At 33.2% G+C, this 18,158-nt stretch overlaps 4 protein-coding genes across 4 annotated transcripts; all 4 read left to right on the forward strand.

Annotated features, from left to right (window-relative positions):
- The first annotated feature begins 381 nt into the window (after window positions 1-381).
- On the forward strand, window positions 382-4,402 carry LOC113740968 (uncharacterized). Its single transcript, XM_072046742.1, has 5 exons — window positions 382-506; window positions 3,242-3,441; window positions 3,517-3,611; window positions 3,755-4,037; window positions 4,095-4,402. The coding sequence occupies exons 1-5, from the start codon at window positions 382-384 to the stop codon at window positions 4,400-4,402; spliced, it is 1,011 nt and encodes a 336-aa protein (XP_071902843.1).
- Window positions 4,403-4,456: 54 nt separating this feature from the next.
- On the forward strand, window positions 4,457-5,333 carry LOC140004428 (uncharacterized). Its single transcript, XM_072046745.1, has 2 exons — window positions 4,457-5,221; window positions 5,310-5,333. The coding sequence occupies exons 1-2, from the start codon at window positions 4,457-4,459 to the stop codon at window positions 5,331-5,333; spliced, it is 789 nt and encodes a 262-aa protein (XP_071902846.1).
- A 3,560-nt stretch (window positions 5,334-8,893) lies between these two features.
- LOC113740973 (protein neprosin-like) lies at window positions 8,894-11,170 on the forward strand. Its single transcript, XM_072048748.1, has 7 exons — window positions 8,894-9,053; window positions 9,243-9,329; window positions 9,414-9,635; window positions 9,967-10,128; window positions 10,244-10,297; window positions 10,383-10,529; window positions 10,642-11,170. The coding sequence occupies exons 1-7, from the start codon at window positions 8,931-8,933 to the stop codon at window positions 11,017-11,019; spliced, it is 1,173 nt and encodes a 390-aa protein (XP_071904849.1). The 5' UTR covers window positions 8,894-8,930; the 3' UTR covers window positions 11,020-11,170.
- Window positions 11,171-13,256: 2,086 nt separating this feature from the next.
- On the forward strand, window positions 13,257-17,146 carry LOC113740977 (protein neprosin-like). Its single transcript, XM_072046747.1, has 6 exons — window positions 13,257-13,427; window positions 13,560-13,655; window positions 15,407-15,568; window positions 15,684-15,741; window positions 15,999-16,141; window positions 16,769-17,146. The coding sequence occupies exons 1-6, from the start codon at window positions 13,257-13,259 to the stop codon at window positions 17,144-17,146; spliced, it is 1,008 nt and encodes a 335-aa protein (XP_071902848.1).
- The last annotated feature ends 1,012 nt before the right edge of the window (window positions 17,147-18,158 follow it).

The raw sequence follows: 18,158 nt of genomic DNA on the forward strand, positions 1-18,158 counted from the left end.
GAAGTGAAGTGGCTCCATTCTTTGGTACCTGTACTAAACCTTTTCCTTTTTATAATTAATTTATTATGAAATTTAATCTTTTCCTCTTTCCAATTATCTTATGCTCTTGTAAAAAACATTTCTAGTATCAAAATTGTGATATTATACTATATTTGTAGTATATTTTTCTCAAGACAAATAATTTGACATGTATAAAGTATTTTATTGTTTAATAAGTGTGTATCATTTAAAATTGTGATTCCATACTTTATTTGTGGTTCAAAGAAATACTAATATAATGCATATAAAATTTGGCATACATATAATTTATTATGATAATTTGCTAGAGTTGTATATAACTTATGAAATGTGAATTAAATTCAGGTTTGAAATTTATTCTCCATGGGTAAGTCAACAACAATTGATGCATTTTTTAAAAGAAAAATTATTGAAGATCAAAAGCACAAGGAGAGTGATGCTACTCCATCATCTATTCTTAGTGAGAGTTTGGTTGTTGAACCTGACAGGTTTTTACTACAAGTGCAAGTTTAATCCAAATTTATACCGGTTTGACTGCAAGTATACATGCCAAAATTGTAATGTAGGATATGTATCGGGTCGATCTCACGAGGAGCAATTTAAAACAATTACTAGATCCTTATTTTCTCTATTATTTAGACTTATGATGAATTTGAGCAGAGAAATTATATTACTACTATCTATAAATCTGATTTAATAAAAACTAGATGCAAATGGAGAAATTTCACTAAAGATTAAATCTAGAGATGTAGATTCCACTTATGGCACAAAAAATCCAAATGAATGATCTTAATACTTGTTATTACTCTTGTTTAACCAGGGATTCATTTCCAAAAATACCAAAATCACATTCTCATGATAATAATGGTCTAGAACAGCTTAGTTTTTCCTAATCTCTTGGTAAATACTAAGTCTGTTCTTATACATGCATGAAATGCAGATTTCATCCACTTGAATGTATTTCTATTCTCATGAACATACAACTCAAGCTCTACTCATGTTAATCCATTGTTTTTACCATTTTTCAATGAGTAAAAACAACTATAAACCTGCTATTGGTGATCAAACAACAACAAGTAATCCAACATACAGAAGTAGACAAGTTAATACAAGATATAACAAGTATAAATCACATTCAATTCATATCTACTCCCTAGATAAAGGAAATTAGGTATTCATGAATGATAAAACACTCATAATTTCATTAATGTAAAACATCATAAATTACAAGTACAAGAAGAGTGAAGAAAATCTTAGCCAAGCAATGGTGAAGCTTTCCAAAAATCTGCTATGTCTTGCACTAGATGATTACAAAATGAATCCTCCAAGTGTTCCTGCAAAATTTACTAGCTAGAGAGTGTTTGCTATCAGAAAATCTGGCTACGTATGGATTGTCCAGACCTCCCTATTTTTCTCTATAAAAACTGCTCAAAAGCTTAGTCAAATTTCCACCTCTTGATTCCCAAATCTGAGATTTGTTAAGATAGTCAATAATCAATGTTTTTGACTTGAAAATAAGCCACCTTTCTTGCCCTTTTGTCTTCTGAAGCATGTGCACCGAATTCCCTTGCATCTTATAGCTGGAAAGTAGTCTGAACACCAGAGAAATGGCTGAGCAAATTGCAGAATTTCGGCTACAAAACGCAGCTTCAACCCACGTTTTGTCAACTCGCGTTTTCAACTCTGCATTTTTGGCCTAGCTTCAACTACTATTTTCTCTATGATGGAGGCCGAACTAGCTTTTGTACAAAACACAAAAGTTGTAGCTCTTTGAGTTAGCTTTTCAATGCTTTAAAAATCATTTAAATCGGAGCTTTGTAGCCTGAGATATGATCGAAATACTATCACCTAGTCAAACCCATGTTTCAATTTTCGACCACGGAATGCAGCTTCTGTATTCTGACTTTTTGTCCATGAAAACAGCAGAATTGGATTTTGATGTCTTCAAAACAATTGTAGGTATCTTTCTTAGTTTTAAAATGGTATAAAGATCACCTCAATCCGATAAGTGTAGCTCTAGATATAGTCGAAATACTGAAGAGTGTCAAAACTGTCTTGAACCGCACTTCTTCACTTAAACGTTTTTCACTTCATTTCTCTTTTTTACCACTTGAATTCATCACCAATTATCTACTTTTCACCTCATTTGACATCCTTTGGTGATTGGATCATTAACCTGCAAGAATATGAAGTTTTTACCATTAAAATCAATAGAAATGCCATATTAGCCATTTTTACAAAAGTTGTATATTTTTACCAAAACCTAGTTATTTTAGTTATAAAACTAAATAATCAAACCAAAATTAACTAATAAAATGTACTTAAAAATACGTAAAATAAACTCTTATCAGAACCTCCCAAAAAAGTTTGAAGGGTTGAACTTGAAAAGATTGATATTGCTTCTTTGGAACGTGATCCCGGAAAACCTGTGTTTTAAAACTCGGCCAAGTGTTCGGTCCGAGTCATGCTTAAAAACCGGGTAAGTAAAAATCCGGTCAAATCCGGTCAAAAACCGGGTCTGACTGGGTTTGACCGGAAAAACCGGATTTTTCAGTTCAAACAGTTTTTTTAAAAAACAAAAATCAAACTTTTTCAATATTATGTTTTGACCCCTAGATTGTTAAAAAATATTAATATACCTCAAATATTTCATACTTTATCAATATTTTCTTAAATTTTGGTATTATTTTTCAATTAAGCCCATAATTTTAATTCTAAACTTGTTAATGCTCATTAAATAATATAAATTGTTACTTGATTGTTCTAATTTCTTTGTATTTTCTTGTTAAATATATTTAAAATATCAAATATATATGAATATACCTTTATTAATATTAACATGTTATTAGGTATTTTCCCTATAATATTTTAATTTTTAAATAATTTTTATTTATGACGTCATCCGGTTCAACCCCTATCTAATCCGGTTGCACCCATTGACCCCTGATCCCTAAGTTTGACCGAGTCGATACCTGGTCCGATTCTAAAAACATAGCGAAAAACGTCCACCTATATGGAGCTATCCTCTTAATCAACAAGATGAAATTCGTCGAGCTTATATCAATTGGGGGCCATATCAAGTTAAGCTTGAAAATTACCCTTCAAGTGGTTCAAAGAAACATGTTCGTCATTTTTGTAGCTCTTGGTTTGCATTGTTTCCATCTTGGCTTGAATATTCTCCATCAATTGATGCTACTTTTTGTCTTTCATTCCATCTATTTAGTAAGCCGAATGGACGAGTTGAATTAAGTGCATTTGTTCTTGGTGGCTTTAACAATTGGAAGAAGGTCAATAATGGAGATAATTGTGCTTTCTTACGACATGTGGGGAAAAGTCCTAACTCATTTCACAGAATTGCGGTAAAAGCATGCAATGATTTGATGAATGCTTCTCAACACATTGGAACTTTCATTGAGAAACAAAGTTTTGAGCAAGTTGAGATTAATCGATTAAGGCTTCAAGTTTCAATTGATGTAGTGTGATGGCTTGCATTTCAAGGTTGTGCCTTTCGAGGACGAGATGAGAGTGAAAAATCTCTTAATCGTGGAAACTTTCATCAACTTATTAAGTCGTTGGCTTCGTATAATGATAAGGTAAGAATGATTTTCTTCTAGCTTTGCATTCTTTCTTGAATTTATATAATATCCATGCTTGAAAGAAATCTTTTAAATTCATAATATGCTTCCATTTAGTTATTATCTTTATAAAATTATAATTATGCTCTATTAATGGATAGGTTGCAAATGTTGTTCAAGAAAATGCTCCATCCAATGCCTCCTATACATCTCATGAAATTCAAAAGGAGATTCTTTATATATTTTCCAATAAGGTTAGAAAAGAAATTTGCCAAGAGATTGGAAATTCAAAATTTTGCACTATAGTTGATGAAGCTCATGATGAGTCCAAAAGAGAGCATATGGCTCTTGTTTTGAGATATGTAGATAAGGAAGGATGCATCCGTGAACGGTTTTTTGGTGTTATTCATGTCCGTGATACTATGGCTTTAACTTTGAAGGAAGGTATTTTTTCTACTCTCTCTTAACATAATTTGGCCATTCATAACATTCGTGGACAAGGGTATGATGGAGCTATGAGAGGTGAATGGAATGGCTTGCAAGCTTTAATTTGTCATGAATGTCCATATGCCTATTACATTCATTGTTTGGCCTATAGGCTTCAACTTGCTTTAGTTGCAGCTTCTAGAGAAGTAGCTTCTGTTTATCAATTCTTCTCCAATTTAGTTTTCATTATCAACATTGTTACTGCATCTAGCAAACGTAATGATGAATTAAAGGAGGCTCAAACAATTGAAGTTGCTACTAAGATTGCTAATGGCGAACTTGAAATTGGAAGGGGGCTTAATCAAATTGGCACTTTAAAATGAGCTGGAGTTACTCCTTGGGGTTCTCATTTGGATTCTATTTCTAGTTTACTGAAAATGTTCAATGCTACTTGTGTGGTTTTAAGTAACATTGCAGCAAATGGAGGAGATGCAAATTTTGCTTTGAATCAGTTGTTATCCTTTGAGTTTGTTTTCACTTTGCATCTTATGAAAGACATTATGGAAATTACTCATCTTCTTTGTATAGCATTGCAACGTAAATCTCAAGATATTTTGAATGCAATGCATCTTGTCTCAAGCACAACAAAGCTACTGAAGAATTTTCGAGATTCGGGATGGGATGATTTCTTGGTGAAAGTTAAATTATTTTGTGAGCAACATCAAATTGATATCCCGGATATGAATGCTCAATATATTGCAAGACGTGGTAGATCTCGAAGTCATCATGATGAGATTAGTGTGGAGCATTATTATCGAGTGGATATATTTCTTGCAACAATTGATTATCAATTGCAAGAGTTACATAGCAGGTTTAATGATCATACCGTGGAATTGCTTGTTTTGAGCACTGCTTTAGATCCTAGAAATGGATTTATGCTGTTCAAGATTGATGATATTTGTAAACTTGCAGAGAAGTTCTATCCGAATGATTTTATGGAGCAAGAACCAGTACGTCTAAGAATAGAATTTCAACATTTTGAGCTCGACATTCCAAATCATCCTGAATTGCAAGAATTATCTGGCATACATGAGTTATGTCAAGGCTTGGTGAAGACAAGAAAATCAGTGATATCTCCTCTTATTGACAGATTGATTAGACTTGTTCTTATTCTTCCTGTATCAATTGCAACTACAGAGCGGGCATTTTCAATTATGAAAATAATCAAGACAAAGCTCCGAAACAAGATGGAAGATAATTTCTTGAATGATTGTCTAACTGTGTATATAGAAAAGGAAGTTGCTGAAAATTTAACAGTGATTCAATTATAGATGATTTTTGTTATGACTGTACCGCATATTTATGAATAGACATACCTTTATAATTAAATTTAATATTTGATATTTTTAGATGTCATATATATAAATAGAAGAAAATTATTTTGAACAAAATTTATTAAGATAATTTTATTAGGAAAAAATTTTAGTCCCCCCCCCAAAAAAAATCCTGGCCCCGTCACTGATTATATCTGATTATATTTAATTAAAAGCTTAATGGTACTACACACAAATGTCAAACATTAGTTTTTTTTTTACAAGGAATAGTCATAATTCTGTAAAATCTGATTGCATTTGAAACTGTATAGGCCCATAAAGCTATAAGCCAACAAACTTTTTTTAGGAAATTCACTGCTATCAAATAGCTTTTAGAAATTAGGCGAGTGTAAAACTGAAAAGCATTTGAAAAAAATGGTATAAATAGTTAAAAGAATAGTGCAAGGAAAATTATTTCTATAGTGTGAAAAAATAAACTTGGAATTGCAAAAAGTTAGAAGGAAACCCCCCTAGATATTTAGGGCTTCAAAACTTCATATTCGTGTTTGAAATAATGGTAGAATGGGAGAGTGTGGATTTAGCTCCACCCTTACATTCTTATAATCTCATACAGAATTTAATTCCCTATGTGATTTATCATTTATATATACTCGAAGCTTGCTTATAACCATTGCGACAAATTGTACGCATTAAAAGTTAATTCTTGATCATCAGCAAAATTCAATAACAATGTCTTCGTACACTGTTAGGAATATATGGATTTGAATGTAAATTGAGTATTTGTTTTCTTTCATTATCATCTCTAGATATCACAAATGAATATGTTAACTTAGCATTTTGATACATCAAGATCAGATCTTAATTACTCAAGTCGTTACTGGCCTGTGTGGAAGGAATCTCAAGTCTATTGGCTTGGGAGGTTTTCACTTTCTAATAATAATAGACCTGTACAATTCCACAAAGCAATGCATTTATGAGTCAACTAATGACTAGAATACTAAAGTTGATTGATTTCGTATTTTGCGGGTAATCCTTATAAATGAAGAATAAGTTACCCGTTGCCAAGGTCAGAATTCAAATTTCAATTCTAACAAATAAGTGAATATTTTCCTCACTATATATAGGTTGTTATTCCCATCCTTTTGTGAGTTATTGTTGAATTATTTGTGATGATGTTCCAAGTGTAGATCGTTTGTATTATCCCAGTGGATTTCGATTGTAATCATGTGTACCCTTATTGAAACAAAAAAAATAATAATAATAATGTATGCAATAAGGAAAGGCAAAGGAGGAAAAAATTGGAAGTAATTGTCATATACATTTTTTTATAAAAGTGTGTATGTTGACCAAAATTTTAATATCTTCTACAGATATCACAAAATAAATGTTAAATTAGCTGGTTTTGATATGTCATGATCAACACTTAATTGGTCAAGTCGTTCTTCTTTTTTTTTTTTTTTAACTATCAATTTTGGAGTCCACGAATTGAAGTCGTCTGTGAAATTTTGTTACTAATTAACTGGCCCGAAAACTACTAGGTTTTCAATGTTAGCATTGGGTCTAATGACGCGAGCATCCGAGTACTTACTGCATGCATGTAATTGTTTCTTGCAAGGGTTTACAATACTTGGAGCTTTGACCAAAAAAAAAAAAATTTTTTTTTGTTTGAGCAAATGACAACTTTTATTGATCATCATCTTCGGAAGATATCTGTCGTAAATATTAGGATACACTAACCAGGAAGTTTACACCAGGCCGTGACGAGGCTTTGGAGTTTGTTGCGATTTCATTGTGAAGCAGTTGGAGAAATTTGTTACTACTTCAAAATTTAAGCTAAAATTCTACTTGTCACTATTGTCAAATTACTATAAATTATGACCGGTGAAAATGAACTCTCGAGTCAGCCCCTCTCTCTCTCTCTCTCTCTCTCTCTCTCTCTCTCTCTCTCTCTTCATTTGTATATGTGTGTGTGTGTATATATATATACACACACACACTCACTACCAAATACATGTGTAATACTCCATATGTATGAATGTATATTCTTGGTAGTTGGTGCATGCATGGTATATTAACTAGCACCCGAATGGACTTAAACAATTGGCATAACCGACATTTAGTACGAGGTATCCATCAATCAAGAACAAGAACGTCCCCAACAAAAACAAAATGGATCTTGTTGCTGATGATTGCAAGCAGGATTCGTTACAACGTCGTTTTCTCCGGTCTGAATGACGAGTTTTGGGCAACGTCTCTCACCAATGTACTAAATTTTACTAGTAGTAGTTGAAAGGATCAAATTTGACTACGAAAGTAAACTCAACTAGATGTTGAAAACTTCCAAGATCAGAAAAACAACGCTTGCTGAAAGATGAGAAGATATAGCATCCGGAAACTGTTAGACGGGAGGAACTCGGTCTTTTAATTGTTTGAGGAGTTTTTTTTTTTTTTTTGGTATTAAAAGGGACTATATATTGAAAAAAAACTTAAGTTATATGGAGGAAAGGCGTTTGAGGACAAAAAGAAATGCCTCTTGAACTAAAATTATGTATGACTTCTCTTCTCTACACGTCTAATTTCAACTCTTTTTTTCCCTCTCTTCTATAAGTTCCATCTTGACTTGAGTTCTGAGTGCTTGTTCTTGATTAATTTTTGGTTACTTTTTCCGTAGTTATTGTTCTTGAATATATTCTTCTTGTTAGCCGCAATTGGTGGTAATATGAAAACCAAGTGATAGTGCATTCTCTTTCGATATTTGTTCATGAAAAAACAAGAAAGTTTGTCGCCTAATAATGGTAACAAGGAAAAGAAAGATTATATCAATATATGACCATTTACAATCCATATTAAAGTCGTACTTTCGTCTAGTAGTTTTGGGGTCTAGGGTTGAAGAGGTCCGAAAAATTATTGATAGGGGGAAACACCACGAGAGAATCTATCAAAGAGTTCAATAGTTTTGGGGTCCAGGATTGAAGAGGTCTGAAGAATTATTCATAGGGGAAAGAGCCCAATATGTAAGTTAGAAACCCAATTCTAACCCAAAACCTTAAATCATTAGGTTTCGGACCCTTACTTATATATTAATCGTTCTTTCTCTATTTTTACTCAATGCAATCCCACCTTATCACCTAAGATCAACTCTTCTTCCAAATATAGACCCACTCTTCTTCAACATCCAAATTGGATTTTTGGACCTCCCTTGGCTCCATCTCAAACCAATATGTAAGTTAGGAACCCAATTTGATAGGGGGAAATATCACGAGAGAGTCTACCAAAGAGTCCAATACGTAAGTTAGGAACCCAAGTCTGACCCAAAAACTTAAACCATTAGGTCTCGGGCTCTTATTTACATATTAATCGCTCTTTCTCTATCTTTCGGACCAACGTGGGACTAACCCTTTACTCATGAATCTAACAAATTATGAGTCAATTGACTTGGGAGGTTTCGTTTAATAAACCAGTAGAATTCCACGAACGATACTTTAAAAGCTTATAAATTCACCTAGTAATGAAATCAAATACATACCACCAACCTGTGAATCAATTTTGCATTGGAAGTTTTAGAAGTGAGAAGAAAATGAAGCTATTTTATTTCTTCATTTTATTATCCACGATGAATTTATGTGATGCCTCAAGCAAGAAGACTCAGGTCAGGAACACGTTGAGCAGTTCAAAGAAGATCCCTGTCAAGTCCATCAAGGTTATTCCTTCTTCGCTCACTTTAATATTCATGGTGCCTGTGTTCATGTTCTTGTGTACACCTACGTACTTGTTTTTCTATGTCTTGTTCTAATTTCTTACATAACAAATTGAAATATTTAAGTGCGCTGTCCACATTTTTAGGACTCACGTACATGACTAACTGATGCATGATTGTTTTAAATGGCAGAGCCCTGATGGTGATATTATTGATTGTATCAACATTTATCATCGACCAGCGTTTGATCATCCTTTGCTAAAAAATCATACCATTTTGGTGAGCCTTTCTATCCCACCCAAAAGCAAGACAAGGGAAAAATCTCTACAAGTAAAAATTTTATGTATTTTTTGCATGTTGCAGATGAGGCCTAGTTTGCAGCCTCGGAAAGGACCAATTGGTGGGGGTGAGCCATTCAAATCCAATTCTCATGGCCAAGAGGATAAAAAACCAATTAATCAGTTATGGCAGTTGGGTGGGAGATGCCCTGAAGGAACTATTCCTATTAGAAGATACCAGAAAGCAAGATATGCAAAGAAGGAGCACAGAAACTTTCCCCAGCTCGCTGACTTTTCCAATCACGAGGTGCCCTAAACAACTGGAAATTTGCTGTGTACCATAAACAATACGAGTCTTGTAGATTTTTTTTTTTTTTTTTTTTTAGGTGTTGATATGCATGACAGAATCACTTGAAACATCTACTCATACTATATCTTTGCTAGAATTTTGTAGCAACACACGCATGCATCTTTACATATATAGGTTTAATACTTGGTGTCTGCTAATTTTCCTTTGGAGTATTATATATCAAAATTCCTTTAACAGGAAGGAAATTTTTGAGTTTGTTTAAATCTCTCTCATTTTTAGCTTATTAATTTTGTCGATTTCTCATTTTCTTTTTTCTTCAATTCTTTAGTATGCATTTGCATATGTCCAAAGTAACAAGTTTTTGGGAGCAAAGGCAACAATAAACCTTTGGCAACCCCAAGTTCAGGGCAGTGGTGAATTTAGCTTGGCTCAAATATGGGTTCTTGCGGGTGCTGATTCAGCTCTGAACAGCGTTGAAGCTGGTTGGACGGTACTTCTTCCCTATCATAAATAGTCAATCAGCAATTCAACAATAAACACATCTGGCCATGCATGTGCCTTGAACTTTATTGTCTACTTATTTCGTTTGTTAATATATATAATAGGTATATCCAAGTCACTTTGGAGATAGCAACACAAGACTTTTCAATTACTGGACTGTAAGTCACAAAATATTATCAATCCTAATGCAAATATAATATGTTTTTATCATATGTATGTATCAAAATTTGGTAATGCTAACAGCGTGATCGTTATCAATCCACTGGGTGCTACAACTTGGACTGCCCTGGCTTTGTTCAAACCAGTAATTCAATTGCATTGGGTGCCACCATTTCACCAGTTTCTACCTATCATGGTGCTCAACATGAAATCACCCTACATATCTTTAAGGTAATGACAGCCAAAATTGATTAAGATCCCAGCATATTACGTACAACATAACCCTAATTTTTTTTTCTGGGATTTGGAAAAACTCATAATATAGTGGTATAATTTTGTTTAGGACCCAAAGAAAAATGCGTGGTGGCTACAACACGGGAATGACGATGTAATTGGTTATTGGCCTGCTTCCTTATTTAAAGACCTAGCAGACAGTGCTTCACTAATTGAATGGGGTGGAGAGATAATAAATAATGCTCAAGGTGGGCAACACACCACAACTCAAATGGGCAGTGGCCATTTTGCTGAAGAACGAGCTAGAGGGGCAAGTTACTTCAAGAATCTCCAAGTAGTTGATCAATCCAGCACCTTAGTCCCTCCTGGTGATATCAAAGCTGTAGCTACGAAGCCGAATTGCTACAACATAGTACCTGGAAAGAGTGATAATGCCGGAGATTACTTTTACTTTGGTGGACCAGGAAGAAATCCTAAGTGTCCATGAACCAAAAACTAATAACCCCATGCAGATGTTCTTTCTTCTGGACTCCAAAATCGAATGTTATAAAATAAATTTCTAAGTTGTTCAGTTTTTGTTACATTAACCAGTTTTCTTTTCTCCATTTCCCGTCATATGATAATTGACTTTTTATATTTATCGAGAGATTGTTGGAGCAAATACGGTCCAGTAACATATCCATGAAGGATCCATTGCTATCAAATTGAAAATTTCTTCCTTAAAGTGAAAAATGATTCGTTATAACCAAAATCTTTTTTTTTCCACATCTTTACAGGGGAATGAAGATAATTTTTTTTTTTTTTTTCAATCACTTCGCAACCTAACATGCTGCATTCATGTATGAGATTCAAATGTTAGCTTATTCATTCCATGTTCTATTATCAAATTAAATGCCAATATCCTACTTAAACTCTATTTCCATTTTTGCTGGATATGACGTTTTCAGCTGTCTGAATTTTCTGGAGGAACGATTCCATTATCGGGAGATGTCTTTGGGGCTATGTAGCATACTGGATCTCATGTCTTACTAAAAGGTTAAAAAAGCAAAATAGTTTTCTATTAACTATTGTAAAATCCATTACGTCTTATCCCATTATTTTCTTTGTTTATTTGGAAAAATTTTATGATACATTTTAGTATTTCGGTTATTAGCACTATATTTATTTCTTCTTTGGCTGTCCAAATATGTTTCGAATTCTTTCTTTGATGCATAAATTAAAAGAGTTGCATCTTTTGATAAATTGTTTAAGTTCCATGTATAGTGACTCAAATTGGTTAAGTAACTTTCAGCTGCACAGATTAAAATGAATAAACGAAGGTGGAAAAGGAACATAGTTCAAAGACAACATGCATGGTACATCTATGCAATTGAAATGTATACCTAATTAGAAACTAAATATCTTCTTTTACATTATATCAAGTCAAAGATACATAATTAAAAAGGAAGTAAAACTCGAGATATGAAAGTAGAATAAAAAAATGTCTCCCCATAGTGAGGAAAATAATAAATACCAAATTATACATTCTTTGACGAAATTACTACAATTGAACAGCAGTCCAAAGGATTAAGTTATCAATTTAAAATATATTTCATTGTTATATGTAGAAATTAATCTTTACAAGAATCATTTAAAACGTCTCTCGCATTTTTTCAAATGAATATTGTCATCCTTCACTTTTAAAATAGTAAATTTACGTTTCTTACCTAGGTTTAAAATAGTAAATTTAAACTAGTAAATTTAAAATAGTAAACTAGTATAATGTCATCCTTCACTTTTAAAATAGTAAATCAAGTCGATAAATTTTGATTTCAATCTAAGTTTTCGATCATTTTTTACCTTGTCAAATGGCTGCATAACTTAATTATACTGAACCAACATTTTTTACTGTGATTTGAGATAGTTATATACTGGATGGATTTTTGTTAGGACCAAAACAGGGCGTGTGGTGGTTACAATATGGAATGACAGTCACAAAGTGAGATTAATTAATAACGTTCATTGGGCTACAAACTTCTGACTAGGAGACTTAAGTTTAGGATTTTCTTTTTCTATGGTTTCGACCTTAGTTATTTTCAGCACTAGATATGCGCCTCATTGATAAATTAAGTAGATTTCCTTTTTATATTAAAAAAAAAAAGTAAAATGACGCATTGATTATCTCATGTCTCTTGACAGAGAAAATTGTGCTTACAGGACCATTTGCATTTGCTAGAATTCCTATTGCACCTGTACTGATGTTTAAGAGTGGAGTTTATTAGTATTGTTTTTATAATTGTTATCATATATGTGTCTGTCTGTATCTGATTATATATGCCTAGAACTGTATCCGTCAACCTGTACTAACGTTGAACTGGTAATGAGATTCTTGAGATTTGTTCATGTTCATTGGATATATTTATCACTTAACTTACTTTAATTAGAATTGACAATCGTTCCAAAAAGAGTAACGATTTCAACTTTTTCTTTTTTTTTCGATAGAAACCATCATTTTATTCATAAGATCTGCACTAATGGTGGAAAAAGTAATGGTTTCAACTTCTTAAATATTCGTTTTGTTCACAGTTTAGTGTTCTTGCAACAGGTTGTCATCCGATTGTGGACTTTTTTCTTTTTCTTGATTCTATTTCTGTTTTTTGTATGCTTTCCTCGTACTTTGTTCTTCTATTTTCATGTTTAATACATTGAGCAAGACAACAATGGTTTCCGCATTTGGGGACAGCAATGGCTTCCGTATTTGGGGTGGATAGTTACATATTTAACCAACCAATTGAATCAACTATGCATAGGCTGTTTAGTAGTGAGAAGAAAATGAAGGAATTCTATTGCTTCATTTTGTTACTCATGATGAGTTTATGTAATGCTTCAAACAAGACCCCCATCAAGTCCATCAAGGTAGTCCCTCCTTGCATGGATCCATATGCTTTTTTTTTTTTTAGTGCATCTTCATATCTTGTTATTTTTATTTTCTTGCACGATATATTTAAAAGTTACGATTTTCATATTTGAGGGCTCACATAAATCTAGTTCCTTGAAATGCCAGATGGTGATATCATTGATTGTATTCATATTTATGATCAACCAGCATTTGACCATCCTTTGCTGAAAAATCATACCATTCTGGTGAGTCTTTTTATCCCTGTCACATAGAAAATCAAATATGTACACATGATTTACATGTATATATGTTTGGATGTTGCAGATGAGGCCTAGTTTTCATCCAAACTCGGAGCTACTCAATGCTCATAGCCAAGAGAATACAAATTCAATTAATCAGTCATGGCAGTTGAGTGGGAAATGTCCGGATAATACTATTCCTATTATGAGATACCAAAATGCAAGAAAAACCAAGAAATATGTGATGAAGCAGAACGAAACTGTTTCCCAGTCTTCTTCAGATGATGATATGAAGTCTCTTAATCCATACACTCATGAGATACCACAAACAATAGGAATATTCTTCTGTAGATAATGTCATGACTTTTTTTGTTTTTCTAAAATTGTGAAGTTTCGATACGCATGGTGCAGTCACTTGAAACAACGACTAAAGTATATTGTTTATGTTACTATTTTCTTGTTACACATATGTAGGTATCTATCTACATATATTTAGTACTCTTACTTTTTGAGTGTATTAAAATTTGAAAAAGTTGTGGCAACTTTGGAGGAGTGAATTCTCATTAGATGATGGTAATTGAAGCATTTTGAAGAATTAATCACAAAACGCTCCCCTCTTAAATTTTGCGAATATAATCATTGATTGAATTTAAATGAGACAAACTTAAAAGTTTAAGATGCAAAGTGTTTAAAATTAAGAATTTATGGTATAAAATATCTAAAATTAAAGTTTAAAATACAAAATAAAAAAGCGATATAAATTTGGAAATGCAAAGTGGAATCAGTCAGCCTCTATATTTTCTTTCTCACTTTGCTTCCTTTGTTAATAAACTCATCAATATGACCAAAATGCCCTTGTCATGTTAACCGATAAATTTGAGAAAAGTACCTAAATTTGACAAAAGTACCTATAGGCACGGTATATTAAAAAACGAACTTAGAAGCTTTCACAGTCAAACCCAACATGTTTCTCCCTTTTTTTCTAAGTATACAAAAACCATATATACACACACACATACATATGTACGTACATACATACATATATATAAAGTGGATGCTCTAACTACTAAAAGAAATACAAGCACCCATATGCACATTTTTTAGTTCCAAATTCTTGGAAAGTGAGGCTGACCGTTTCTAGGCTTTTATAAATTTTTTTTATAATATTTTCACATTTTAATTTTTTAGATTATGGTTTTCTAGATTTTTTTCTATTTTCACATGAAATAAGCAACACGTTGCCTTCATCTCGGAAAAGTGTAATCTTGGGACAAAATTTAACTAAATCCAAATCCATCAGTATATTATTCTATTCATAGTATAATGTAATAGAAAATTCTTCGGACATTATTTGTCATGAACGTTATAAAATATTAGAGTTCAATAACATTCTTGGAGTTAAAAATAGAAAGAAAAAAAAAAGATGACTTTAAGGGGTAAGTACAAAACACACTACACCTTAAGTGGATCAACTAAATTATCCTAAGTAAAAATATTATTGAAAGGTGGCCAATATGTAAAGTTAGAATTGATCACAAATGATCTTGGGTCTCACAAAGTGAGAAACAAACAATTATGTTAGAGAATAAAGTGAGAATCATGTTACACCTTGGAGGGATTTCTTTTCTTTTTTTTATTGTAATTTTCCCCTCTTTGAATTGATTTTTTTCTTCTTTTAATCTGAATTTCTCATTTTTTCCTTTTTTTACTTGTAGTCTCATCTTCTTGTATATTTGTTTTCTTTTGCAATTGTGTAGTATGCAATTGCATATGTTCAAGGTGACAAGTATCATGGAGCAAAGGCAACAATAAACGTTTGGCAACCCTACGTTCAGAACAGAATTGAATTTAGCTTATCTCAGATTTGGGTTGTTGGAGGTCATGATTCGACTATCAACACCATTGAAGCTGGTTGGACGGTATTGCTTCTCTATAATATCAGTAACGTAGTATTCATCTTGTTTGTGAGTTGTAAATATGTAGGTATTTTTCTCATACTATATGGTTTGCTTATTTCAATTGTTAAAATAATAGGTAGACCCTTCTGTATTTGGAGATAACAAACCAAGACTTTTCACTTATTGGACTGTAAGTAAAACAACTTCTGCTTAGTATTGGACTGTATTTTCCACTTAGTATGTTTGGGCAATCATTTTTTTTTCAATGCACACAACTTCTGCTTACATAAGTTTGAATCTATAAAGGAGAGGGATGGGTCGGATGGTTCGGGAGTAGGGAATATAAGTAAGAAATCTCGAATTCGAGCCCTTTCATTTATACTAAAAAAAAAGTTTTATTCTATATTGATATCATAGATATGTACTAAAATCTGGCTGCTGTAACGGAGAGATCGTTATGGATCCAGTGGATGCTACAACATGTTTTGCCCTGGCTTTGTTCAAACCAGCACAAAAATTGTCTTGGGGGCCAACATTTCCCCTGTTTCAACCTACCATGGTCCTCAATTCAACATCAGCCTATATATAGTGAAGGTAACAAATGAAAACCAGATTCCGACCTGGGTTTTTGGTTAAAAGTATTCATCATCTCACAATGAGACTTTCTGCTCTTGTCATCTCCATTCTCCCCTTTTTTTCTTGCATTTTCTTCGCCAGTTACTTGCTAAAACATATCATTTAAAAAATTTGTAGGACAATTGTAGTTTCTTGTATGGAGATGCAGCTGAGGCGTAGTAGGTCTGGACTTTATTGTAGTTAATGAATTCTCATTATACTATTTGATATTACTTTGCTATGTAAAATTGTAAATATACTAATTGTTGTCTTCGTTCGCACAATTAAAATGGGATGAGATCGCCTTCATTATTTTTCTCTCCATTTTTCTATACAACTAAATTATTTTTTAAAAAAATATCTGTTTGTGTGAATAATTTTATTTCCACAAATAGATCAACATACTCAAAAATCAAACTCATCTATGAATCTTAATCGACTTTCTATTCAAGCATGTATCATCTTAGGATGAGACTTTCTCTTCTTTGCATCTTCCATTCTCCTTTTTCTTGCTTTTTCCTTACCCCTTACTCCCTAAAACATATTTGTGTACCATATTATTAGCTACAAATTAAACCTAATTAGACTGAACCCACATTTTGTTAGGACGAACAATTTGCTGTGTGGTGGTTGCAACTAGGGAATGACGTAGTTGGTTACTGGCCTACCTCCTTGTTTACAAACCTAGCTGACAGTGCTTCAACGATCCAATGGGGCGGAGAGGTGATAAATCTTAAACCAAATGGACAGCACACCACAACTCAAATGGGCAGTGGCCATTTTCCTGAAGAAGGGTTTAAAGGGGCAAGTTACTTCAAGAATCTTCAAGTAGTTGATGTATCGAAGACTTTGAGGAGTCCTGGTACCCTTTACACTTTCGTTGCGAACCCAAATTGCTATAGGATATTACTCGAGAAGAGCAGCGATGCATGGGGAAATTACTTTTACTATGGCGGACCAGGAAGAAATGCTAATTGTCCATGACCAAAAACTCACAGCTTGAGTTTTGGTTTGTTTTTTGGGTAAATTAAAGTTTATTTTCAGTTAGTAAAATGTACGTTACAATCAATACAAAAAAAGCTAAGCTAGTAAGTGCTATCAGTCAAATAAACAAAGTGACATCAACAAACAAGCTCTAGCCAACTATTAATGTTACAACGAAGCAAAACAACTTGAGATTGTTCATAATAAATTTGGACATATACTGAGGGGCGAAATTTAGTTAGGAATTTGAACTTTTTTTTTTTGAAAAGAAAAAATATCCTGTTATTAGGCAATGGGTTCATTTTAATTTTTGCTTTTGATGAGTATTTGAGTTTATTGTAATAAGACTCTCTAAAACCCCTATGGTTTATTAAGTTGAGCAGCAGAGAGGAGGAGAGATGGATTGGGTGGTTCGAGAGGAGGGAGTATAAATGAGAAGTCCGGGGTTTGATCGCTCTCACTTACAGTAAAAAAAAAATTAGTAGTACACATTGCAAATTCTAAATTTATCCGTTTATACAATAAAAACAATTTGCCTTTGTATTATTCTTCGTTCAATTATCTCCTACTTTTCTCTTTCCAAATTAAGTTTCATGTTTTTTTTTTCTAATACTTCTACTACATAAAGCATCTTCCAAAAAACTATTATAATGAGGAACATTTTTGTCCTATGAATGAACCACAAAAATCTCATCGATCCTTAATGCTGGGACAAATAAAAAAAGGAAAAGAGTCTTGCAGAGCCCCCGTCCTGGGCCGAGACACATGGCAGCCCAGGAATTTCAGAGTTGGGCTCGGACCTCGAGCCCATGGCCACCATCCCGAGGCACACCGCCGCTAGGGCTCCGAAGGGTTCCAGAAAACAATCCCGCAGAGGGCGGGAAAGGTCCCCCTCGGCGCGGGATTGAGACTATTTTGAGCAGGTTCCGAAACGTACGGAGGTCGGACTTACCAGCAGGTATAAATGGTAACGCACATCCACTGCACAAGGTACGCTCACCGTAAGCAAATT

Source organism: Coffea arabica, chromosome 1c (genome assembly GCF_036785885.1).
Source record: "Coffea arabica cultivar ET-39 chromosome 1c, Coffea Arabica ET-39 HiFi, whole genome shotgun sequence".
In the NCBI taxonomy this organism is placed as follows: Eukaryota; Viridiplantae; Streptophyta; class Magnoliopsida; order Gentianales; family Rubiaceae; genus Coffea; species Coffea arabica.